We start from the raw sequence: 25,044 nt of genomic DNA, 5'->3' as shown, positions 1-25,044 counted from the left end.
GAGCTCTGGGAGGCGGACCTAGAACGCCAACAGCTTGAGGAAGACCAGCGAATTTCAAGTTGGCTGCGGCGTGTTTTCCGCGTGGGGGAGGGGCAGCAGGTAAGGCCCCGACTTGGTGGCTCTGACCTGGTTCCGTTCCACACCTTCCGAACTAGTTCACCAAGGCCAAGTTGCTAGATAGACAACGCTTTTCGGCAGCCTGTTGGATCAGCCCGCTTCTAGTTCCCTACCCTTTTCCTCTGGGCTCCCATTGCTCTGTTGATTTTATGCCAGAGAACCGTAGTTTTCTTTCGCGCAAAGGGGAGATTTATTAAAGGAGACAGTGAAAGACTCACTCTGGTACCTCTGACTCTTTGCTATGGGGTCAGCTTCCCCTAAATCTATTACTGTTAAGAGCCTGACAAACTCCTGTTATCTATCAAGACTCTGATGAAATGTTACCTTTACCTGTAGCTTTCCTGGTTCACCTTTTTTTGCAGAATTAATTGTTCCCCAGTCTGACGATAGCATTGTAGGCATACCTCTGTTGGAGCACTTAGTGCTCAATCCCTCTTTGATGTTTCTATTCTTTTTAGAATATAAGGTTTTGTAGGGCAGGTTCTAATATTTAATACACAGTGCCCAATAAAGGTTAATTGGGTGGAATTAATTGGGGAGGAAGAATTTAAACTCCGATGTAATTAGGGAAAAATTAATAAAAGATAAAACAAAATACAATACAGTATATAATTATGACCTCTTAAATTAGTGTTTCATAATATAATTGCTCCCACAGTCCAGAGAAGGGAGAAAGCTAAGAGGACTGGGATGGTGAGGGGAGGCTTTAGGAATCACAAAGTCTTAAGTTTGGAACAGACCTTAGAAATCATATATTCATTCATTCATTCATTTTTAAGCAAATATTTATTGAGCATCTACTATATGCCAGACATAATGCTAGACAATGGGGATCATAGTGAATCCTCTACTTTAGATATGCATTCTTCCTTTGATAAACCATATTTAGTAAATGGTTATCCAGCTTCAGTTTAAACTTCTTAGTAAAAGAACTTCCTATCTCACTTTGTTCTTCAATCAGTATCTAACAAATAAAACAAATACGTGGCTCAACAAAATGCAATCCACATTTCCACTGTAAAAGAGGAAGAGCTGTCCTAGTGGTAACATTCTTAAAGATAAAGAAAATCATCCCTTTTGTTTTCTGATTATAGAAGTAATATACATTTATCCTAGAAAACTTGGAAATACATAAAGGTATAAAATATCTATTATTTCATGACCATGATATAGTGTTATTATTTTAATATGTATCCTTTCAAGTTATTTTCTGCTTGTATACATATGTATACATCTGTGTGTTTATATTACACACATAGGGCCATACAACAAGTGCAACTTTATATCATGCTTCCCCCACTTTACATTATATTGTGAACATTTTCTGCCTTTAAATATTATTTGAAATAATTATTATGTCTACATAATGGTCTAAGATGGATGTTTGATTTTTTTTTAACCATTCATTTTTTTTGTTGGACCATTTAGGTTATTTCAGAATTTGTGCTACCATGGATAGCTCTTTGATAAACATGCTTTTACTTATATCTCTGACTATATATCTGATGATTTCTTTAGGATAAGTGTTTAAAGTGGGATTACTGGGTTGAGGATATAAACTTTTAAAAGGCTGTAGATTCAAGGGGTCAAATTGCTCCCCCAAAAGACTGTGTTTATAGTCCTTCCAGTAAGGTATGAGAGTGTCCATCTCAAAAAAACCCGTGGCAGCCTGATTATTTTTTAAATCTTTGTCAATTTGATAGGTAAAGAATGGTTTTATTGGCTATTCTTTTCTTAATTGCCTATTTGCACATTTATTCTATTCATGTTCTTTGCACATTTATTCTACTGGGGTGATTTTTTTTCGTTTGGATTTCCATGAGTTCTAATATGAGTGTTAACTCCTTGTCTTATTTATTACAAATATAGCAAACTGTAAATATTAGAGTGCTCCAGGCCTCAGTCCCTGGATCTCTTCTTTCCTCTCTTCACATCCACTCCTTTAGGAATCTCACCCAGTCTCATGGCTTGAAACATTTGTATACTGAGAACGCCACTAGAATGTAAGCTCCATTTAAACTCCATGGGTGCAGGAGTTTTTTGTCCATTTTGCTCACTGATACATCCCTAGCACTTAGAACAGTGCCTGGCACTTAATAAGAACTCAGTAAGTATTCATTGAATGAATTTAGATGGTTTTTAAATTATTATTATTCCCATTTTACAAATAAGGAAACAGGTTTACAGTTATTAAATAAATTGCTGAAGGTTGTATAGCTAGAAAATGACTGAACTGGGATTCAAATCCATGTTCTTAACTACTACATGTACTGCCTTTCTTAAATTTGATGTAATTGTTTTTCTGTATGTTCTGTTGAAACCTGCTTCATAGTAACTTCTACCACATCACACAGTTATGCTTAATTGGGAATGAGTATAATGTATATGAGATGTTGTTGTTTGCAGGGGAAGGAGAGTACAGGGGTCAACACTAGGGAGGGTTGATGTTTATGGAGGAGCAGTCTGGGACCAGGTTATGGGAAACCTTAAACATCTTCAAGAATTTAGACTCAATCACAATCTTAAATAGAAGAGACTCATTGTAGATTCCTGAGCTGAGTGGGGTACAGATAGTTTACAGTTTCCCAACCAGTTTAGTGCCTTAATTAACTAAAGTTTTGTCTTCTTTTTACCCCACATCCTTGAGGGTCACTTGGTTAGTATGTGGAAATGGAGTTAGATTTGTCTAACCTGAAAGCTCATGGCCTTTTCTTAACTCCTCACTGCTTTGCAGTCAAAACAGCTCCTGTGTCCACTGCTAGAACTGTATCTATCAGGTGGAAAGACATCTAAGCTGTCTACTTAGAGTGTCTTTTCCCTTGAAAGGGCCTGAAGACATGGTGGCAAATTCTTACTACTTCTCTAGTGTCCATAAGACATCCTCTCTCCTCTAATGTGTTCTTTAAGTCAGATCACAGTTTAATCTATTAACTAACAGCCATCTTTTCCTGACATTTTTCTTGGCACTTGGACTTGAAACTTTCCAAATTCCTCAGGCACACATTTTCCCACCTCTCCTTCCTGCTGCATATTATTAATCTCATCTACTATGCTGTTTTACTATATTTTTAATTTTTTAATGAATATTTTTCTCTTATTACAAAAGCAGCACCTATTCAGTACAGGAAAAAAAACCCATAAAATACACATCATCAAAAAACCCCCAAAACCCATCACCTCCAATTAACCAATGTTAATTTTTGCTGTATATCCTTCAAGAACAACTTTTAATTCATATATCTGGGTGGGTGTATGTGTTTGACAAAACAGATTACCTGGTACATATTTTAAAATCTTTTCTTCCCCTAACTAATCTTTAGTGGAGTGCATTTTGTTGAGCCATGTATTTCTTGTTTTATTTGTTGAATATTGATTGAAGAACAAATATCCAAAAATGGAATGACCTGCAAAGTGAGAGAGGGAGTTCTCTTACTAAAAAGTTTAAATTGAAGGTGGATAACAATTTACTAAATATGGTTTTTCAAAGGAGGGATGCAGGTCTAAAGTAGAGGATTCAATATGATCCCCGTTGTCTAGCATTATGTCTGGCATATGGTAGATGCTCAATAAATATTCGTTGAAAGAATGAGTGAATGAATACATGATATCTAAGGTCTGTTCCAAACTTGAGACCTTGTGATTCCTAAAGCCTCCCCTCACCATCCCAGTCCTCTTAGCTTTCCGTGGGAGGAATTATATTATGAATCACTAATTTAAGAGATCATAATTCTATACTATATTTCTCTTGTTGCTCCATAGCTAACATATTTTTAGTATGTTCCCTTAATATGAAGTGATGAAAATGGCTCTTCATCTCTGTGATCTTCCTCCCTGAAACACACAACCCCGGTCTAATCAAGAGAAAAACATCAGAAAAATTCAAACAGAGGAACATCCTATAATACACCTAACCAGTACTCCTTAAAACTGTCAGGGTAATGAAAGACAAGGAACGTCTGAGAAACTGTGAATTTTGAATTGCTACTCAAGTTTTTTGCTTTTTTTTAATTAAGAAAATTTATTTCTTAAAACAGTTTTAGATTTTCAGAAAAACTGAGCAGATAGTACCGAAAGTTTCCATATGCCCTGGCACCAGTGTCCCCTATTATTAATGTCATATATTATTATGGTATATTTGTTACAATTAATGAACAAATATTGATACATTATAATTATTCAAGGTCCATACTTGATTTGGAGTTCCTTAGTTTTACCTAATGCTCTTTTTCTGTTCCAGGATCCCATTCAGGATACCACATTATATTTAGTTATCATGGCCCTGTTATGTATTGAATATGTCTATACATACATATACTTACATGCACAAACATATATGTATATGTATGTATACATACATAACTAAAATTGAAAGGATCCATATGCAAATACTAAAAATGATTATTACTACATCATGGTCATGAAATAATAGGTATTTTTATATATACCTTTATGTTTTTCCAAATTTTCTAAAATAAATATATACTACTTCTATAATGAGAAAACAAAAGGAATGGTTTTCTTTGTTTTTATGAAGGTCACCGCTAGGACAGCTCTCTCTCTTTTACAATGGAAGTGTGACCTTTCCTTGTTTTTGATGACCTTGACAGTTTTGAAGAGTACTGGTCAGATATATTATAGGATGCTCCTCTGTTGGAATTTGTTGGCTTTTTTCTCCTGATTAGACTGGGGTTATCAGTTTTGGGGAAGAGGATATCACATCATATTAAGGGTACATACTAACAATATGATTTAATTTTGTTCATGTTGAAACCTTGGTCATCTGACTGAAGTAATGCTTGTCCAGTTTCTACACTGTAAAGTTACTCCCCCCACCTTTCCAAAATTGTTTTGGACAAAATTCCCTATACACAGGCCATACTTAAGGCGTGGGGAATTACACTCTCCCTTTTTGGGGTGGAATCTACATAATTTATTTGGAATTCTGCATGAGAAATTTGTTTTTTTCTCTACCACGTATTAATTTGTTCAAACGTTTATTTATATCAGTATGGTCTCTTGGATATTTATTTTATACTTTGGTGTTATAATCCAATACTACTTTATTGCTCAAATTGTTCACGCTTTGGCCATTGGGAGCTCTTTCAGTCGACTCTTATGCCCCTTTGACACAGCCCCATCAATGTGTGTGTTGTGGTTTTGAGCACTTTCTTACTTTCTGGCACTACAAGATGCTTCAGGCTCATCTTGTATGTTTCCTGCCCCAGTCCTAGAATCGGCCATTTCTCCAAGAAGCCCTGGTTCCTTTTATTGAAAAATGGTATTAGGAGCCAAGATCTGGGTGCTAGGTATCTTCCCTGCTACTGGGATTTCATTTCCTTCAAGTTTCATTTTCATTTGATGACTTTCTTTATCCCCCATGCTCTCTGACTGGCTTCTCAAAAATAATGAGAAGAGGCAAAGTTCAGTTACGGTAGCAGGAGGAACTTTCAGTTCATCTCCAGTGGAATGGGCTGTCTTGGAGGAAAATGGACACCCTCTCCTTAGGAAAATGCCACCAGAAGCTGAATAACCAAAAACTTACAGAGGGTAGTACTGTACTGGGAGGGTGTTTGGGCTAGAAGACTCCATGGGTCCTTCCATTCTAAGATTCTGTGTTTCCAGGTGGTGTTTAAAAAGATCAACTTGATTGTAATGGCTCTTATCACATGCATCTCCACTCCCACTCAAATGACAGTGAGACTGATGACTCATTCCTGTTCCCTCCCAGTGTCTGGCACACTACCTTTTTCATGGTAGATGCTTAATAAATGTTTTGTTGAAATGCATTGCATTAGATTGAGTTTAGGCCTGGTTGGGTTTGGAAAGTGAGGGAGAGAAAGAATTCAAAGATCATATGTAGATATGCAGATGGTGATAAACGTCAAATTAACTTAGGGGCTTAGGAAAGTTTTATCCAAGGGTCTAGTCACTTTCCTCATTGTGCTACAGTCACACCATATTGCAATCATCTGTCCTGTTGGAACCGTGTCTCATCCATATTTTATATTTTTAGAAATACCTTGCTTGGCACTATGCCTTCTCAAAATTTGTTGAATTAAACTGGCTTTTCAGGTCTCTGGGAGAAAAGATTGAGTGTCTTGTACCTCCCTGGCTTTCTGTCTGTTCTACTGTACTTTTTCTCTGTGTTTTTGTCTTTATCAGGTTTTTCCTATTGGATGTCTGAATCCCCAGGCCCCCTCCATCATGGCCAGCCGGGGTGGGGGCCGGGGTCGTGGCCGTGGCCAGTTGACCTTCAGCATGGAGGCTGTGGGCATTGGGAAGGGGGATGCTTTGCCCCCACCCACCCTGCAGCCTTCTCCACTCTTCCCTGTGAGTGTCTGCCCTCCTTTCCCAAGACTCCCATATGCCCCTGGCTGACTGTGTATGATCCTGGATTCCTCCTGAGCCATCATAAAATCATCCTCATCTTGCCCCTCCCTGTCTGTATACTCCCACCTTATATGGGATGTTTTCCAGACAAGGAAGTGTCTACCCTCACTTTTTACATTCTCAGCTCCCCAGCTTTCAAAATGCTGTGTTGCTCCACCCATTTGCCTTGGTCCTCTGCTCAGTGGGAGCATTGGATTGAATTGTGGGGAGAGGAGAGGCCCTCCCAGATTTGTACTCCAGCATTTTCTCTCTGAATTGACCATTGCCTCTGCCTCCTTAGCCCTTGGAGTTCCACCCAGTGCCTCTGCCCTCAGGAGAGGAAGGGGAATATGTCCTGGCACTGAAGCAGGAGCTTCGAGGGGCCATGAGGCAGCTCCCCTACTTCATCCGGCCTGCTGTCCCCAAGAGAGGTCAGTTGGAATGCTAGTATCATGTTCTGAGTGCCCTCCATGAGTAGTGCCCTATACTTAGCACCGCTGGGGCCCAGAGAGGCCAGAAGAGGCACAGAAAGCTCACTGCCTAACTGGGGAGATCACAGTAATTACCCCTGCATTTGAAATGCATTATGGTATCCATGGTTTGTTTTGAGTCTCACAGAAGTCTTGGACAGTAGGAGGTTAAGTATTAAGATGCCCATTTTACAGATAGAAATGAGGAGATGTATTAAAATTTTTAACAATCTGGATATTGCAGGTACCAACCAATCAGAAGAACTTGAGAAGGGGTGTCTGAGAAGCCCTGTAATTAAAATATTACCCCTTTGGTTTGTGGATCATGAGAGGTCAGGGAGCCAGGAGGGACTGGAGTACAGGATGTACTTAGGAGGTCTGGGATAGTGGATATTTACCAACTGGTGTGGAAGTACAGTATTTCAATGTATTGACAACCAGTGCTTTCCTACTAAGCCCTAGAAGCTAAAGTTCAGAGAGATGAAACAATTGCCTAAGTTAGTCCCATTAACGAGGAGTAAAGGGAACACTGAAACCCTCGTTTCTTGCTCTAGTATACTTTCCACTGTACCACACTACCAGTCAATATAGCCATGCCTTTGCATTAAGGGAGATAACAAAAACATTGTAATTTGAGGTCGCAAAAGGACAGGTTAGAAGAGTGTTGAAGGTCCTCATGGAAGCTGACCCCCTGGGCTCTGGGTCTGGGGTGAGGAAAAAGACAATTTCTGAGTTTTGAGAGGGCTGGACCTCAGGAAGAACCCTGTTCTAGGGCTCTGAAAGGATAAAACTTTGACCCTTGACCTCTGATCCCTCAGATGTGGAGCGTTACTCAGACAAATATCAGATGTCAGGGCCGATTGACAACGCCATAGATTGGAACCCTGGTAGGTGATGGGCCCTTTCATTGACCTCCCTTCTTTCAAATGCTTGAGATGCCTCAAGCCACAAGCCACCACCCTGTCCACCCTCCTCTGTCTCCACCTTCACCCTATTCAGGAGCCTTAGATGTGCTCCAAAACACTCTCAGACTCTACCTAAAAACCTATTAAATGGCCCCCACTCCTCTGGAGGCATCCAAGCCACAGTTTTGTTCCAAGCAGCTTTGACCCAGCCCCTTCCTTCCTCACCCTTAACCCTGATCCTTACCTGTCCTTTCAAAGAGTCCTCATTCATAGGACACCCCAGGGCAGAGTCTTGCTGACTTTTTCATTCCCGCTATTCCTAGATTGGCGACGTCTACCCCGGGAGCTAAAGATCCGAGTACGGAAGCTACAGAAGGAGCGTGAGTGTATCTGGAAAAAGGAGGGAAAGGAGAGGTTTCCTTCATCAGCTGTAGGGCCAAGGCTGCTGGTGGTCTTGCCTGCCCTCCCAATTCCTACCTACCCAGTCTACCCAGTATTGTTGCTGGGTGCCACGGTGGCCACATGAGGGCAGCAGAGTGACATGGTCTATGCAAGAGGGTGGGGTAGAAAGCCATCTAGGAAGTTTGCTCTGATGGTTCACCTTTTGATCCTCTCACCAGGGACCACCATTCTACTCCCCAAGAGGCCCCCTAAGACCACAGAAGATAAGGAGGAGACAATACAGAAACTAGAGGTAAGGAAGAAATGTGCATAGAGAGCACCTGGGCCCCAGATTCATTCCTCCCCTTTGGCCCATGTGTGCCTCAATTTTTCCCTTCGGTGATCTGAGTTTCTCTTCCTATTCATCCTCACATAAGACCCTGGAGAAGAAGGAAGAAGAAGTGACTTCAGAGGAAGATGAGGAGAAAGAAGAAGAAGAAGAGAAGGAAGAGGAAGAAGAAGAGGAGTATGATGAAGAAGAGCATGAAGAGGTGAAGGGGACCTCCTTTCATTCTCAGGCCCCCTTTCTTCCACGCATAAGCTCTGGGGATCTCAACTTCAGAAGGCTGGAGGGCCAAAGGAGATAGTGCCTCCAAAGGATAGCGCCCTCCACTTTACCTGTCCCTAGGCTCTTCTCAGGAGTGAACTACAGCTTGAATTCAGAGAGAACTATAGGCTTGGAATGCTGCGATTGGGAGGGAAGGGGACTGGTGCACAGGGATGAAGGAGAATGCTGAAAGCATGCCGACATTCCTTCCTTCTTCCCTCCTTTCCTTCTATTTCAGGAAACTGATTACATCATGTCATATTTTGACAATGGAGAGGACTTTGGGGGTGACAGTGATGACAATATGGATGAGGCTATATACTGAAGAAGGACTCTAAACAATACCCTGGACGTTCATATCTTTCTTGATTTAGGACACAGAGAGTAGCTGTCCCCTATTATTAGGTTTTGTGGACAAGCAAATCATTTGCTCAGTATCCAGATAACCTGTTTGGTCCCTGGAGATAGGAATAGAGAGTGACAACAGATAGCTCTCTTTTCTACCCTTCCCCTCCCTCTCTCCTGTGGTATTGTATCACCTCTGATATCTTGGGGAAAGGACAAAGGACCAATGTCTTAATTGTATGAAAGTGAGAAAGGAGGGTCGAAAGAAGGACTGGAATCATTAGAGCTGAGACAGCTGTGCACATGCCCCTACCCATTTATAGTTCTTTGTGGAGATAATTGGGGGTGCGAGCAGTTAGGAGGAATAAGGCCAGTTTTATATTTTTAAATAAAATGTTTTTATCTGTCTCTCTGTCCAGGGTGAAGCCTAGTGGGAGAGGGCTGGAGGAATGAAGGGGATGCCTAGTAAGCCATTCTTCTCTCCTCACCTGTTAAGAGTCCAGTGTGACACACTGGGGGTTACAGCCTTCCTGTCCTTTGCCCCTTCCCTCCTACCCCCATGGTGGGACACCTAATCCCCATCTAGCTCTGCCAAGGCACATTCAGGAGCTCATCTGCAGGGCTGCGCAGAGAGAGCTGTATACAGCCCACGCCCTGAAGACCAGCTGGCTTCTGGGCTTCTGGTCCTCAGGCAGTGGGGACGACATGATTCACGTGTGTTCACATGTGTTCACAGGGACACAGGCCCTCACTTTCCCACGCTTGACCTTGATCTTGTCCTTGTTTACAAGGAATGATTACAATTATTTTTGTGGGGAGAGTCAAGAAAGCCAGGTGTGGGGAGGAAATAGGGAGGAAGTGCCGATTCTTCTTCAGCACACTCGCCCTCTTCCAGGCCCTGGAGACCCCACTTCGAAAGGTGTGTCTGTGAAGCAGGAGCCCCCTAAATATCCTATTCTCCACTTCCGGAAGCTGCTGTGTGGCTGAGTTTCAGTTTCCCTTCTGTGGAATTTAGTTCTTCTTTTGTGGAGTTTAGTTAGCCTTTCTCTCACTCCCTTCTTGTGGGGAGGGGGAGGGGGTAGGCAGTGTTGCTTTACAGGAAGTAAGGAGGGTGCAGAGGAAGGGGGTGACTTAGGGACACTCAGCTCTGAGAGGTGCTTTCTCACCCACACAGTTCTCCCTTGGGTGAGGTCACTTCCCTGGGCTCTGATTGGCTTCCGAGGAAGCCCTAGATGTACTGATTGGTTCCAGCCACTTGACATGCAACAGTCACGGGCAAGCTGCATGTCCAGAATAGGGACTGGATAAGGAGGCAGGAACAGATAGCTGGGATGCTGTCATAGCAACCTTACTAAACATTTGAAAGCCATGAAGATGGGATGTAGGAGAATCTTCAAGAAATTCCCCAGCCATATTCAGGTAGGCAGACTGAAATCCCTATGGCATCAAGTGATAGAGACTGGCAATCTAATGTTAGATACTTCTGACCCAATTGTAAAGAATGAATAGGGGCTGTGACTCCATTGAGGGAAAGCACCTTAAAAGCCTGGTTTGGGTGTGGTAGTAGACGTTAAGGTAGGAGCCAAGAGAACAGAGAAGGAAACAGGAATAGAAATAGAACATTCCAGAGTTATTGAGCAATTTGGATGATTGATGTGTTTCCTTTTCTAGTTCTCTGAGGTATTGTGTGAGTGGAGTAGGGGGAGGGGCCAGGGGACCTGTCACTGGGGTTTCCCGTAGTCACACTGTAGCCTGTGATTGTAGCTAGGGAGAAATTAGCAGAAAACAAAAATAAAAGACCCTGGAAAATCTCCTTTTACCTTTCTCCCCTGCATATACACACATACCAGACCTAATCTGGTTAACTATGTTTGTGTCTATGTTGGGGGCACAGTTGACCTCCTAAATCCCACCTAATGCCAGCATGTGTACTCAAAAGAGTGGGAACAAAGAAGATTCTAGACAAGAGACAGTAGAGGAGAACTGAACACACCCCTGCCCCCACCTCTATACACACACATCCTTTTCCCATGAAACAGGGGAAGGATAAAGGTTAGAGTGGCCTCTTGGGATCAGTTGTACTTCCTCAAAGACAAAGTGTCAGAGAGACCAGACCATTCTTGGACTCTTTCCTATCTGGCCTCCTGCCCTTCCTGGCAGGTGACCTTGCTGAACAAAGCCAGAGACAGGGGACCCAGCAGCTTCCCCAGATTCCGGAACAGTTCCAGGAATGAGCTAGACTGTTTCCATTGACCTTTCCCCTACTTTCCATAGGTTCTATTGGGCAGGCTGAGGCAGAAGCCTAAGACTCAGTAAATAGAGTCAGGGCTGCTAGTCCTCCGGAGGACCACCTGAAAGGGTAGAGGTCCAAGCACTACTTGCAAACATTTAGAGAGGCCCCACGTGGTTCTTGCTCAGCCCTGGACTGCGTGCCTGCTTATGTTGAATAGATTGCTCCCATGACCACAGCCTAGGCTGCTCTGGCCCCAGGCAGGGTAGGTTCTCAGTCAAGAATCCTGTCCTTCCATACCCCATGTTCCATCCCTAGCCTACTGGTCCCCTCCCACCTCGGGCAGGAAGCTTGAGATTGGGGTCTGCAAATTTAAGCTCAGGGACTCAAGTGATTTGAGGGAGGGCTGAATGAGAGACCTGGTTATAGCATGCAGTTTAGAAGATTGGAAGTAGAGACCAAAGAAAATTGGAGGGTCAAATATTGGGTGGACAGGACACCCATGGTTGGTGAGGTAAAGACATGTATTTTCCTCAATTCGTTTTTATTGCTGTTTGAACTTTGAAAGGAACGAAGGGTGGCTTGTAGGCCTAGGCTAGTTTAAGAACTAAGCCAAAGGGAAAAGCTGCCATCTCAACTGGGCAAAGCACTGGTTTATGGTCCTAGTTTCACCACTCCATAGCTTTGTACCCTTGGGAAAGTCATGTAGTCTCCAAGCGTCAAATTCCTCATGTATGAAAGAGAATTTGAGTTAGATGTCCACTAGGAAATCCTTCAAGCTGACGTTGATCCACCTGCAAGAATCCAGATGGTTCTGAGAACAAAGGTCAGGATGTGTCCAGCTTTTGCTGAATTCATTCCGTCTGCTGGATTTCCCCACCTTATTCTCAGCTGGGCAGGCTAAACATACCTCAGGCAACTAGCCAGTCCTTTCCAGGAACCTGCTTCAGCCCAAGTAGCAGAAGGATCAGCAAGTCCATTAACTAGCAAGGAAGGAGACACCCCTGCAGCAGAGTTCAAGGTCACGATCAGCAAGCCAGGACTCAAATCAAGCAGGCCACCAAGGAATTTCTGACTGAGGAAGGGGCCTGTGGGGCAGGTCCTCCCTATCTCCCCTCATGTAGCATGTCTGGCCAAAGGACAGAGAAGAGAAATGAGCTAGACAGGAATAGTTCAGTTAGCTAATCTGGCCAGACCAGTGGTGACCCTTTCTCCACTGACCTTTCCCCTACTGAGACTCACTTTTTCCCCAAGGTCATTTGGGACCAGAAAGTGGGAAATAACAAGTTCTAGTTTCCTAGTATCGCCTCAGAAAGTTATTTGCCTTATCCCCAACAGGACTTAATTTGCCATTTTGTACTCCGGAGGGAAGGGAGGTTCCCCCTGCAACTCTAATGGGAGTCAGTGGAAAGACAGTGATCCAACCCTAATTGCAGGACCTGAGAGGCTAAGTGCGATCACCCTGGGCACCCAAAATTTGGGGGGAAGGAATCCAGGGATTCCTCAGACCCAGTCCTGACCAATGCAGGGAGGGGCTATGCCCCGGTGACCTCTGACTCTGGGACTGTTCTTCATTTTCAAACCTCTACTCCTCCTGGAATTCTCAGCTGTGGGCTGAGGTTCCCAAGACTTGGATCCCTGCCTCTCCTTGAATCTTCTCCATTCTCTAATTCCATTTCCCTTGGTATAAAATAGACAAGGAGAAATATCCAAATCCTGTGTCTTACGTTCTCTGTTACACTCAGGGCAGTCTTAATAGTGCTAGAATAGGAAGGAGGTTAGACCTGTCTTTGCCTTACCCAAAAGGATTGGGGGGACAAACTAACCTGAGTCACGGACACAGATCTGGGATATTTCCTATCTTGGAGAGAATAGATGAAATCCCATGTGGACAGGGAAAGAAGCCCTGGTACTCATCCTCCTTATGCTCTGCTATGGCCAGAGAAATAGCCATTCTAGAGGGGAAATTCCGTCAACTAAGGAGGTCAAGGTAACTCTTTTACCTCATTTTTCTTGGGCAGAGATGGTAAGAGGATGTGAAACAAAGATGGGGTCAGTGAAAGGAAGGCCAAATGCTGACCGGTCCTTTTCTCAGCCCTCTGCTTCCTGTCTCCAAGCCTCTCTCTTGGCCCTTGGACAGTCTTTCTTGTCTGACCATACTTGGATGCTCTTGGGCCCTCACCTCTCCCTTACTTGGCTCCTGTTTTGAGACTTGCTTTCCATCCTGAGCCACCATTCTAACACCTGTCCAGAGCTATCAGGGATGTTTATAAACTTCTCAGGAGCTGGACTGGGCCAGGTCAGGAGGGGTGGCTGAGAGCCAGAAAGAGAGCTTGCCACTCAGACTCTCTTATTGTCTTTCAGATTCCTTTCCTTTTCTGACTCTCTAACCACGTCTTTCTTTCCATGTCTCTCTTTGCCTCATGTCTTTAGCATTATGCTACTTAAATTAGGTTATCAATGGGTGATGTGGTGAGGAATATTTGGAGCCACAGACTACACACCTTCCAGAATGTCAATTTTACTTTTAAGATTTGCTGGGGGAAGATAAATTATTCTTATACTAAAATTACACAAATATATTATGCAGTGTGAATCAAAATTTGCACTTTTTAAACATAAAACGGGTACTTCAAAGACATTTCTGGCTTGTGACAGGCTACTTTGGACTGTTCCAGAAGCCCGGGGGAAAATTCAGTTTCCCTAATCTTAGGGGTCCTTCAGAGGAAATATTTGAGAAGAAGCTCTACTTAGAGCAGAGGTGACAACCTAAGGCAAAAACCTTAACACCAGACAAGAGCCAAGGGTATAAAGGAGTGAAGCAGGTGAGTGTAATGCAATAGGGAGTGGTGAGAACTGGCAGATACAAGTCTGCCTGACCCTTTTAGCTCTAGCAGGTTGATGCCATGAAGGAATGTGGGCCCAGTGTTACCAAATGTGGTTGCTTTTTAAGGGAAGCCAGAACAATAGATTTTAGTGAGATCTGTTTTTTTAATGTTTACAACCAATTCAAATATTTAGGAAGAAGCTATACAAGTTTCTAAATGCCTGCAAGCTGATTCTACCTATGGGCCCTCGGTTTGCTGCCTCTGACCTCTATCAACATTTCTTCCACTTCCCAAAGGTGTATGTGGCCCAAATCTGGACTTCCAAGGTCTCAAATTCTGTTCCCAAGAGCTGGGGGCAGTGAGCTTCATGAGGTTACAGGGGAGAATGGAGCTCTCCTGCAGGACAGCTTGGGGAGGTAGAACTGAAGAGAAGCCCTTTGTGTACCAATGGCAGGTGACACCTTTCTCCAGCGGGAGAGAAGGAGCCATTGGTCCCTGCCCAACCACCTTTTCCCTGATCTTCAGGGATATGGAGCTAAAAACATCTTGGGGTCTGGAACAGAAACCAAAGATTCCTCAGAGTTGGAAGATGAGACAAGCATGAAAGCCCACGCATAGAGAGAAATGGGAGAACAGGAGATGAAGGAAGGAAGCTGTGAGCCTGGATAGATGAAGGAGGAAGTCAGAATTTAGACAGGTAAACTGGAGAGGGAGGGGTCTTTAGCCACAGAACCATATAAGGGAAACACAGTTCTCACGCTCCTGAACCCCGCCTCCCCTCCCAGCAACTGAAATCCTTCCCCTGTCCATCTGTCCATGAGGTTAAAAATATCTTAGCTGGGTACCCAGCCAGACATTTCCAAGAACCTGTTTACCGACCATCTGATTGACTTGGAGAGGTGGTCAGCAGCTCCATCACCCAAAAGGGAATGAGAATGGACCTTGCTTACATTCCAGGACTCAAGGCCCATGGGTGTCACAATTCTGTCCCCATGTTCTGCCTTTCCTCTTCCTTCTTCCATCACTTCATGGCCTGGAGATGACCAATCAGTTGGTAGTCAGAAAAATCCCAGTCTTCAGTCTGTCCAACCTTTTCATAACAGGCTCCATAGAAAGCACAGCAGGGTCACACGAAGGGAAAGGTCAGGACAAGACAGGAATAGCCTAAATAGGCTAAACTGGGCCTCATCAGTGGGGCCTCCACTGGCTTTTGTGCTACTCAGTCTAGCCCACCTCAGGGAAATAAATCAAATGAGATGCAATACCTTCAAATAAGGAGTCTGGGAGTTCTTTGTAGTGTCACAAACAGCACTCTCTATTTCTCAGTTCATCACTCCAAATGGTGGGAAGCTTGCCTCTGGAGTTGTATACTGAAAAGTTAAGAAAGCTCAATTAATTAATTCCCAGAAGGTGATAGAGTTACTCCAGAGGCCTGTAAAGCACGCTGGGAGTATGAGAGAGAAAACTTTAGTGGTCCCAGAGCTATACCATGGGGGTGTGCAGAGGGCCTGTCCTGGCCTGGGGGTGGGAGTCCCAATAGTGGGCCACCTCTCCCACCACAAAATTAACTACAGGGTGAGTCAGCCTCTGTACAGTGACCTCTTCTCAGACTGTTTTGCTACCCCAACACAGGAAGGGAATCAAGAGGAGCAAAGAGAGAGTGGTGTTAGTTATGATAGGTCAGAGAGGAGGAACAAATTTGAGGACATGCCTGGGAGTGAGCTAATCAAGGCAGTGGTGGTGAATATGCCTCCTCTTTTATTTTAGATAACAAGCACAATAACTTCGCCATTGTTTTAACTCTTCATATATATATATATATATATATATATACACATTTTTTTTAAGGAGAAATAAAGCTGTATTCGTTTGCTAGGGTTGCCAGAACAAAATGCCACAGACTGGGAGGCTTAATTAATTTTCTCACAGTTCTGGAGGCTTTGAGTCCAAGATCAAGGTGTCCACAGGTTTAGTTTCTTCTGAGGCCTCCCTCCCTTGCTTGCAGATGGCCGCATTCTTTTCTTTTTTCATTTAATTAAAAAAATTTATTTTATTTTAGGCTGTGTCGGGTCTTCGTTGCTGCACGCAGGCTTCTCATTGCAGTGGCTTCTCTTATTGCGGAGGAAGGGCTCTAGGTGCATGGGCTTCGGTAGTTGAGGCTCACGGGCTCTAGAGCGCAGGCGCAGTCGTTGTGGCGCATGGGCTTAGTTGCTCCGCGGCATGTGGGATGTTCCCAGACCAAGGCTTGAACCCACGTCCCCTGCACTGGCAGACAGATTTTTAACCACTGCACCACCAGGGAAGCCCCTGGCCACATTCTTGCTGTGTCCTCACATGGACTTTCCTCTATGAGCTGAGTGTGCATGTCTGTGTCCTAATCTTCTCTTCTTATAGGGGCACCAGCACATTGGGTTAGGGCCCAGCCATATGACCTCATTTTACCTTCATCACCTCTCTTAAGGCCCTATTTCCAAATACAGTCATATTCTGAAGTACTAGGGTCTGGACTTCAACATATGAATTTATGGGGTTTCAGTTCAGACCATAAGAGCAGCTGCTCCCTGTTGGTTGAAGCAGAAGTCTCTTCTCAGAGGAGAGAGGAGTCTTCCCACATGGCCTAGAACTTGACCCAGCCAAGTCATGACCATGACTCTGATTCCCTGTTGTTTTACCACATGCCTCAGTGACTGAGAGTGTAGGTCAGGGAGTGAAAAAGAAATTATGTCCTTAGTACATTTTCACTAAATATTTCAGCCTTTGTGAGGCCATGTATTCACAAAAGAAGTAAAGAAGTTACGTTTTTGTCAACAAGTGGTTGGCCTTGGAAGGCACACAACTCACTGAGGAACCACATAAGTGCCTCCAATATGCTGAGGCAAGCCATGAACACAGGAGCTGAAGACAGTGAGAAATCAGATGTCACATCCTAGTTGGGAAGCAGTTCATCACCAGGTTAGTTCAATCAAATCCGTGTTTTAGGTGCTGGGGTTGAGGAGGGCGTCAGTCCTGGAACACTTTATCAGAGAAATTTATATTTTCATATGGCCTCAAGTTACTGGCATCCTCCAGTACTCCCTTTAGCATTTCTTGAAGAGTAGGTATTATAGTACTGAACTCCTTCAGCTTTTGTGTGAGAATGTCTTTCATTTTTCCTCATTCCCAGGTTTCACATGTGGATGACCAGGGTTCACACTTAAAGAACTTTACTATTTTCTTACAGCTACATTGGACCACCAGGAAAATAACTTGCCTGGATATTATTTCTTGCTTTTAATGGTCACGATTTTTGCCAGAAGATGAGACAATGTATGTCCTCCAGCATCACATCTATGTACATATTTCTCTGCAATGTGTCCAGCAGGTCCCACTCTTTGTGGGTGAGTTCTACAAACACGTCTTCAAAGGTCACTGATCTCTAAAGCATCATGGATATTCTGGTTCAGTCAGCATCATTCTTTCCAGTGCCTCCCATGACTTGCTGTATTCTGTTGGTCAGAAGCCAGTCAGTAGCCACTTAGTAGTTGCACAAAGAGTGGAGTTTCCTCACTGGATGTGGATCACAGTCTGTGGCTGGGAACATCCAGAAGTGGGGTTCAGTGTTCTCCCCCAGAACTGGGAAAAGTGGCTGCATTCTGGAAATAACTGAAAGTGATGAAAATCCAGCCTCAATCATCACTGAGAAGGTGGGGATAAACCGCGCGGGGTGGCCGGAAATGAAGGCACGGTGACGGGAGGAGGGTGCATGACCCCTTTTCACAGCTTGGGGCGCGGGTGGGGAGCGTCTTCTTCCCGCAGCCCCGCCAGCCGCCACGCGGGCCCCGAAGCCGCCACATGTGCTCCTGCCGCCGCCATGGCGCCTCCCTTCCCCACATATATTTTTAAAATCCTCACTTCTAAGGTTGTTACTATTACTCTTTCCCATTTTACAGATAAACTGTAGCACAGAGAAGGTTAAACAAGTTGCAAGGTCATACAGCTAGTTAAGTGGTGGAAGTAGGATTTGAATTTAGATAGTTTGGCTCCAGTTGGTATTGTGCTTAATTACCACACTATACTATTTCTCCTTAATAGTATAGGGAGGCTGATCCCTGAACTTCTTCTAGGCTATAGGCTCACCTATTGGGCCAGGACCTGCAGCCCTGGTTCTGCAGTCATCTCTGAGAGGGAGTTTTTCAGCTTTGGAAATGGAAGTGAACGTAGAGTCAGAACAGAGAATGGGGCAAAAGTTTCTTTCTTTCCACTCCAGAACTATTGAGGTCAGTATGCTTGGGACAGAGGCCATCAGAGGGTCAGTAAAACATTCTCCTTACCCATCTTATGCATTCCATCACCTAGAGATAGTCCGAGGAAAAAATACTAGGAAGGGGTCTGTATACTACTGAAAGAACTGGGCAAAAGTAACTCTTTTACCCCACTTCATAACCTTCAGCTCTTAGGTGATTGTTTCTTGTTGACCAGGTGTTTGGTCAGATCTTCTCTCCATACTTTTCCCTCCCGATGCCTCAACCCAAGTTATATCCTTGTTTTTCCAGTCTGTTCAGAGTTATCAAGGTAGCCAAGGATCCTGGTTGTGGAAGTATCTGTTCTTTCCTTATTAATTTTACTTTCTCTAGCTCTTTTCTCTCTTTAGTTTTCTTTCTGTCTTCTCTCAGATCTTCCTATACCAGATTGGGCCTAATGAATAAATGATACTAAGAACTGGATCTCCTCAAATGGCTGTACATGTAGGTTATAGCTCTTTAAAAATTAAAAGGCATATGAGAAGTGCAAAGGAAAGGAAGACCCAAGGTATCCACCCACTTAAATGGAGAAACAGCTGGGCTGGGACCTAAGGAAGAGTACTTAAGCAAGCCTATGTGCAGATGTCCTGGGGTGGGGTAGAAGTTGTGTATCGAAGGCAAAAGGAAGTCCAGTGGAGACTTTTGTGCTCTAAGGGAGGGATGCGTTTCCTCTGGATGAACAGCTATAGCTGCTTCCTTCCTTCCTCAGATTTTGCTGTGCTGTTCAATATGACAGTCACTAGTCACAGGGAGCTAACTAAATTTAAAATAAACAGAAATAAAAATTCAGTTCATCAGGAAGAGTAGCCACATTTCAGAGCTCACTAGTCACATGTGGATAGTGGCTACCGTATTAGGGCAAATATAGAATGTTTCCATCATTATAGAAAGTTCTGTTGGCCAGTGCTGGATTTGAGGTATTAGGGTATCAGGAGGAGGTGCATATGTTCTGGCCCTTCAAGGATCAAATCTCTATCAGACCTTGGGTGTAAGTTATCTACCCTCTCCATCCCCTTCTCATATCACGTACCAGTAGCCAGGCTGTATACACAAACAACCAGGCTTTTGTGCTCCATGGTCTCTCCATCTCTTTGTCCTGCCCTCTGGCCTGCTCTTGTCCTTGCTCTATCCCTCCAGTCCCTGCAAAACAAGCTCCAGAAAAACTTTTCCATCAACTTTGACTTAGTTTTCTGGTCACAGAGTTGAAAAAGGGCGGAGGCACTAAATTCTTGAACAGGTAAGAAAAGGAGGCAGAGGTGAGAGTAAAGGTCACAGTCACCATGGCAGCAGAGCTAGAGATTGACACCTTGGTAAAAAAAAAAACGACAACGGCCAGTAGAGAGCAAAAGAGCTACTGAGAATGAAAGATAGATGCAGACAAAGATTGAAGTGGAAAAGAATCTTTTCAATCCTACTTTCTGTTCAATTTACATTGATTTTATGAAATTCCAGGAGCCTGAGGTCTGCAATTACTATGTGGAGGTCCATAGAAAAGCCAACCCCCAAATAAGGGCTAGGACTAGATTTGTCTGCAGATTTAAATGAACCAGAAATCAGAACGTACGCTAACCTCTGCCATCTCGGGGTTTCTCATCACTAGTCACTCCTTTCGGAATAAAAATCATTTCAATTAGAGGTGGAATTGCGCCATCAATCTGTTATTACTGTACAAGGAAGTAACAGAAACTGCTGAAGCATATCATAAGGAATGAGGGTTGGTTTGAATATTCAGCAAACATTTACTACGTTACGATCATGTACTTGGATACGAACTGTAATGGGAGCTGCAGAGATAAAAAAACGGTAGCTGCATTCAAATAACTCGATGGTCATAACTCTAAATCCTTATGTCCTGTATTATGTCTTCCTGCATATAAACCAGGCTTATACTGGGAAGAAACTATGATGAAACCAAATTATGAAAAAGACCCATAACCTTTTCCTTCCAAATCCCCTCACAAACTTCATTTCCCTGTATTTCAAGAGCTCATTAAACAAAACAAAAATCAAAGCTTCATGCACTCCAAAGTTGAAGGAATTTAGTAATGATTAACTATAGATGTAGAAAACTAGCTTGGACCACCAGAAGATCCCACTACAGTTCTTTAGTGAATTCGACAAAAGACAATGTAGCTCAAATTCCTTCCCTTGTCACCCCACCAACCCGCATTCTGACTATATTCATTACGGTCAATAGGAAATGGTTTCTCTACAAGGTTTCCAACAATGTGAATTGTGAAGTAGGGGGAAAGCTCCTTTGGGCACATTTTCTTTCTAATAACGTCTTCAACACCATCTCAGAGACCAGAAAACAAACTTTTTTGCCATTAAAAAAAACTTTATTTTATTTTTTACAAAGAATACCCCCACCTGGGGTGAAAAAATATATCTGGTTAAGTACAAAATATAGTTTTTGTCATACAAAAAGATATACAATTAAAAAACAACAGAAGAATGAAACCACCTTCAGCCCACATACTTTCTCAGGAAAGGGAAGATAGAGCTCAGTGCTCTGACACAGGACAGTGAACAAAGTGCTAAGGCTGAGGGAGACTGAGCAAGTGCTAGAGGCTGCAGTGAGAGAGGGGCTGTCAACATCCCTGTCTCCTAACACTGGGCAGGAAGGGAGCCCGCACAGCTTTTGTGAAGACCTGCCCTCTAGTTTCTCATGGCAACATCTGTATGCTCTGATCACAGTGTTGGGGCATTTTGATTTAGAGTTCCTCCTTGGGTTTGGAGAAGTCACAGTGGGCAAGGCTGATAGCAGCAACCCTTCTCATATAGTTAAGAGTGTCAGAATTGCAGAATTCTGTACACTGGGACAAAGTCTCAAAAGCAGTAACACTTTTTTTTTTTTTGTCATTGTGCTTACCCCTAGAGACATAGTAGACCAGTTTTAGCTTACACTTGAGAAAGGAAAAAAATCCCAAATTTGACACAAACTAAAGTGCTAAGAACATCACCTCAGAATCAATTCCAAGGAGTCACATGAAAAGAAAAACACATTCTCCCACGTGAAAATGTTTGCCAACAGGAGAACACAGTGCAATAGGCTCTAAAAATGGCTTTTAAGACCTTTGGTGGGGTACAGTTACTACCGCTTTATACCTGATTAAAGTACTTTCTGAACAAAGACAACCTTTGAGCTTCTTCCCTTTAATCCACGTGGGAAGCTCACTCCAAAGTCCAAACCAAATCAGCTCTGGAGGGATTTTTTTTTTTCTATAAGTGTACAAACAAAGGGGAACAACGATTTTAAGAACATCCTTTTCCCAAAGTTTTGGCCGTGATTTTTTTCCTTTTCATTTTCCTGGTTTGCTAAATTGGCTCTCCTCTACACGGCAGAGGTTCAAGATCTATTGTTATACCAATCTATAATCCCCTCCATAAAACACTGGGAAGACCATGCCAGGAGGCCATTTCTACCCCTTATTCAAAACTACTGAAAATGCCTCAATTTTCAAAGAGATTTAAGAAAATGGGATTGGCCTGAATTTTTCTAGTATGTTTTTAAACCCATCCAGCAAAATACCCCGTATCACATCTCACTGGCTGAGGACGAGTGTGCACCCATTAAAGCCCAGGAGATTGCATGCTGATCACCTCCTACACTGGAGAGTCAGAGGCTGGGGTGGACCGGTACCCCACTGTAGAGACTGCTGAGTCTCTAAAAAAGTACGAGTCCGGGAAGAGAGACGAAAAGAAACAAGTAGGTACAGCTGCTTCTTTTCTTCCACATGCTCACTGCACATTGTTGTTGAGGATGCAGGGATCCACCTGGGAGGAAGAAAGAAAACATTTTAGTTTGGGTGAGAACTAAAAGAACAACCCAGTTTAGCAATTCCTCCAAGTCAACTTCCTATAGTAGGCTTAGGGCAAATGTAGTGGTAAAATGACAATTCTCACCTCAGTGTAAGTAGGTGGTGGCATGAACTTGAACTCAGGAGCATACATAAAAATAGGGCTGTCTTGAGAACCATCTGTGTCATCTAGCAGAGGAGTAGTGGGACTCTCCAATCGGTGATCTTCAGGAATGATATCCATATAGCAAGGAGGAGCTAGAGAGAGAAAGTATGGGGATAAGAAGCCTGGCCAAGGAATGCTTGACCATCACCAATTTTACAAACCCAAGCAGGCCAGAGAGGAAGAACAGACATTAGGTCTAGCTCACCTTCTGGGGTATCGGGGATGTTTAGATCTACCCAACTCATCTCAGAACTGGTTCGGCTGGCCATGCTGGATGTCCGGCTACTGAGGCCTGACCTGCTGCCAATTACCAGGGGCAGGTCAAGAATGACTTTCTTGGAGCCAGGGACGCTAACATAGATCTAGAAAAGAAGACGGTGGTTTGTTAGACTGGAGATCTGGAGAAAACACCACTATTGTTCTGACAGATGAACAATTTCTCTCTCCAGCCCCACCCACTCACCAGTAAGGAGTATTCAACTCGAAGGATGTTGCAGCCCAAGATAGAAGGCCTGATCTTCTGCACCCGAAGGCTCTTGCCACGCCATGATGCACAAGTTCCTGAGATGATATGATTGCCTCTGACGGATGACAACTTCTGCGTCAGCATCTTGGTTTGGCCATTGGCAAGGTAAGTGTGGCGGGCAACAATGGCAGCTTTGGGGACCACGATGCGGGAACTCGTATTCTCAAAGTCAGCATGGATGTTAATCTCATCACCTAGCAACGAGAAAGATGAAAACTGATGCTTAGTACAGTTGATGACTTTTCATCTGTCCCTGTCTCCTGCCCTCACCCCCAAACCCACAGTTCCTGTTTTAATACTCTCCCATTTTAAGCACTAGATCCTTACCTTCACAGAAGCCTTTTCTGTCTATTTGGGCAGAGACAGACACCCGCCCATCAGGAATAAACATGCAGGAAACTTTCTTCTCCTTTTTAGCAGACACAGGTGCCTATGTAGAATGGAGAAGAAAAACGTGTTTTGAGAATTCCTAGAGATCCTTTCTCTGCTTCTCTTTCCTTGCCACTGCTAATTTAGAATAGGCAGCTTTCCCTCCCACCCTGATGACTTAGGACTTGATTCCCTGAGGGGCTTCACTCTAATGCCCTAGACACTTGACTTATTATCCCTGAAATCCAGAAAAATAGAATCTTAAAATGAACCTCACCAGTAAATCAGGAGTATTGACATCCACTAGATCCATCACTTCAAAGTTTTTCTTTGTCTCCTGAGTTGGGTGGCTGGGGCGATCAAGAAAAGCCTTCACCCAGTAGTCTACACACCCATATTTTCCTTTGAAAGATGTTCCCAGAGGCCTTTATCAAGAAAGAAGAAACAATTAATTTAAAAATGCTCTCCAAGAAGAGTAAGTGATCAAAGGAGGGGAAGATAAGTCCACAGATGCATTTAGCTGATACATACCCCTGAGGAAGCTCAAAGCCAAACTTGTATTCATATTTGTTTCCAGGTCTCATGATCACCATCTCATTCTCACCTGAAGGGAGAGAAAAGTGAGTAGCCATTAGGTTTCTTGTTACACTTAAAATGCATCTGTGCGATATGGAATTCTTGGGCAGCATATAAGAGTATTGTAGAACCCCCATTTTCATCCCTTATGTTCTTAAACGAGAGATTCTGATGCATTTCATTGGGCCAAAAAGTTGCAAAGCCCTGCAGTGCTCAAAAAGGCTCAACCAGGACACTTAAGCTACTATCATCTCAAACAGGAAGCAAACAGAATAAACAAGTTACGCACACAGAAAATCTTTCAATAGCTAAGGCAACATCCCTCAGGATCACCTACAGAACACAGCACCATAAGAAACTGCACACATCACCCTTTTTTGGGTGGGGGGTGGGAGGAGTTTGCAAGTTAAAACTAAAAAAGATAAGGAAGCCACACAAAATGCAAACCACACAACCTGAGCAACTTAGAATCTACACTGTAGGCTCCATTTATTCGTATCAATTCTCTTCTCGAATCAGCTTTCACCTTCCAGCAAACAGCTGGGTCACTCACCTGTTGGCTGGTCGTCCAGGAGAAGCGTGTCTTCGTAGCGCAGGTAGTTCAATGTCTGTTTGCACTGTTGGGATCCCTGCATCCACAGGACCTTGGCCATTCCGCAAGCCAGGATCCTGACAGCTTTGACTCCAGTGACTTCACACACCTCCACTATCACCCGGCCAGCCACCTTCTCCCCACTGCCGTACACCTTTTCGGGGTCGTTAAAGACCACCTCGAAAGACTTGATCTTCTTGAACATCACCATAACTGGGCTGGGTTGGCTTAAGAGTTAAAAACGAGGGAGGAAAAACAGAACCCCAAATCAAAGGACCCTTAGCAATAAGTTAAAATTATTTCACTCTTCAATCCTCTACTAAATTTTCGATAAGATGCCCACAGAAATTGTAAGCTGCGGCTTAGGCCAAGGGATTTCAAGAGAAAAATAAACCCGTCCTTTTCTTTCTTTCCTCCAACAGCTGGAAGAGAGCCCCGGATCTCCGCGGAAAGGCTAAAAGTACACCGCCTGAAGAGACGAAA

At 43.6% G+C, this 25,044-nt stretch overlaps 2 protein-coding genes across 3 annotated transcripts; one reads left to right on the top strand and one right to left on the bottom strand.

The window, feature by feature from the left end:
- The first annotated feature begins 16 nt into the window (after positions 1-16).
- Positions 17-21,468, top strand: POLR3GL (RNA polymerase III subunit GL). 2 transcript variants are annotated; one of them, XM_030759958.2, is made up of 9 exons: positions 17-99; positions 6,280-6,447; positions 6,788-6,917; positions 7,775-7,843; positions 8,185-8,241; positions 8,482-8,555; positions 8,680-8,793; positions 9,088-17,204; positions 17,473-21,468. In XM_030759958.2, the coding sequence occupies exons 2-8, from the start codon at positions 6,322-6,324 to the stop codon at positions 9,172-9,174; spliced, it is 657 nt and encodes a 218-aa protein (XP_030615818.1). In that variant the 5' UTR covers positions 17-99; positions 6,280-6,321; the 3' UTR covers positions 9,175-17,204; positions 17,473-21,468. The 2 variants fall into 2 exon arrangements, with proteins under 2 accessions (XP_030615818.1, XP_089772865.1); XM_089916739.1 differs by lacking the exon at positions 9,088-17,204 and having other exon boundaries at positions 34-99.
- Positions 20,850-25,044, bottom strand: TXNIP (thioredoxin interacting protein). The gene is made up of 8 exons (XM_022583857.2): positions 24,523-25,044; positions 23,925-23,997; positions 23,671-23,818; positions 23,352-23,454; positions 22,962-23,218; positions 22,704-22,860; positions 22,439-22,590; positions 20,850-22,309 (listed from the first exon to the last, which is right to left on the bottom strand). Exons 1-8 carry the CDS (start codon positions 24,770-24,772, stop codon positions 22,274-22,276), a joined length of 1,176 nt encoding a protein of 391 aa, XP_022439565.1. The 5' UTR covers positions 24,773-25,044; the 3' UTR covers positions 20,850-22,273.

Source organism: Delphinapterus leucas, chromosome 1 (assembly GCF_059928025.1).
Source record: "Delphinapterus leucas isolate spDelLeu-1000000601 "Yukka" chromosome 1, BTC_Dleu_Yukka2, whole genome shotgun sequence".
In the NCBI taxonomy this organism is placed as follows: Eukaryota; Metazoa; Chordata; class Mammalia; order Artiodactyla; family Monodontidae; genus Delphinapterus; species Delphinapterus leucas.
The sequence above is the reverse complement of the archived record's forward strand: the minus strand, read 5'-3'. Positions and strand labels throughout refer to the sequence as shown.